At 62.5% G+C, this 1,084-nt stretch overlaps 1 protein-coding gene across 1 annotated transcript in view; it reads right to left on the bottom strand.

Moving 5' to 3' along the window:
* NAT9 (N-acetyltransferase 9 (GCN5-related, putative)) overlaps positions 1-369 on the bottom strand; it is a 2,994-nt gene extending 2,625 nt beyond the window's left edge. The window contains exon 1 of the mRNA XM_009879613.1: positions 293-369. Within this exon, the coding sequence (XP_009877915.1) occupies positions 293-369 (77 nt within the window). The remainder of the gene's footprint in view (positions 1-292) is intronic.
* Positions 370-1,084: the final 715 nt, after the last annotated feature.

Genomic DNA, 1,084 nt, shown 5'->3' with positions numbered 1-1,084 from the left:
GTTGGCAGTTCACTCACAGATAGGTATTTCCCCTTCCGTGGGAACATAGCGGTACAGATGAAGTTCTCTTTGACAGCAGACCTGACAAAGAGCACAGACCTGCCAGAGATGTCTGTGGCAGGGCACAGAGACTGTCTGTCTTTCTACACATGCTCTTTCTGCTGTGTGGTTCCCACGGAGAAGAGGCCCCTGCAGCTCTCAAGCCAGCACCCTTTCTGAACACCACACTCCCTTTAAAAAGAGAAGTGAATCAGACTATGGAGAGTATCAGAGGAGGACACAAACCACATACCGGGGCACGTGTGCAGAAGTGTATGGCACCAGGGTCACCCTCTGTCCTTGCAGCACAGTGTTCTGGTTAATCTTCATGGCCTCTGCACTGAGAGAGAGACCCAACACCCCACTCCATGTCTCCAGCGAGGCCAAGGAATGGGACAGCATCCCCAGGAGCCCTCTGGGAGCCAGCAGTTGCAGCTCTCATGGTGAGGACAAGCCCCAGCTCATACCAATCCCTCACACAGCAACCTTCCCGCGTTCCTCCAGCTCCCCCCAACCCAGGGCAGGGCTGCATCAGTGCCAAGTGCCCTCAAGGCCCCAACAGTGGCCGGGAGTCCACCCTGACAGGGGACACTTAGCACTTCATGACTCAGGTGGTGGTGGAGGCACCCTGTTCTAACACACTGCGGGCCTCAGGGCTGAGGGGAGATCCAGGGCTGAGGGCAGAGCCGGAGCCTGAGGGGGATCCCCGGGCCCGAGGGGGGATCAGGGCCTGAGGGGAGCCCGAGGCCTGAGGGGAGATCGGGGACCTGAGGGGAACCCTGGGGCCTGAGGGGAGCCGCGGGCCCGAGGGGAGGCAGTGCCCGGGGCCGAGGGGAGCCCCGGTACCGGGAGGAAACCTGTACCTTCCGCGTCGCCCTTCCGCGCATGCGCAAAGCTCCACCCACCTCACGCTCCGAACCGTGATGGCGTCATCGCTCCGCCCCTACCCCTTCCCCGCCCCACCGAAGCACACGTGATTCCGGCGCCCAATCGCGGTCGGCTCATTCTCCCCGCCCCCGCCCCGGGCGCCGGTCACGTGCGCGGC

The sequence above is a fragment of the Charadrius vociferus genome, unplaced genomic scaffold, assembly GCF_000708025.1.
Source record: "Charadrius vociferus isolate BGI_N301 unplaced genomic scaffold, ASM70802v2 scaffold260, whole genome shotgun sequence".
In the NCBI taxonomy this organism is placed as follows: domain Eukaryota; kingdom Metazoa; phylum Chordata; class Aves; order Charadriiformes; family Charadriidae; genus Charadrius; species Charadrius vociferus.
The sequence above is the reverse complement of the archived record's forward strand: the minus strand, read 5'-3'. Positions and strand labels throughout refer to the sequence as shown.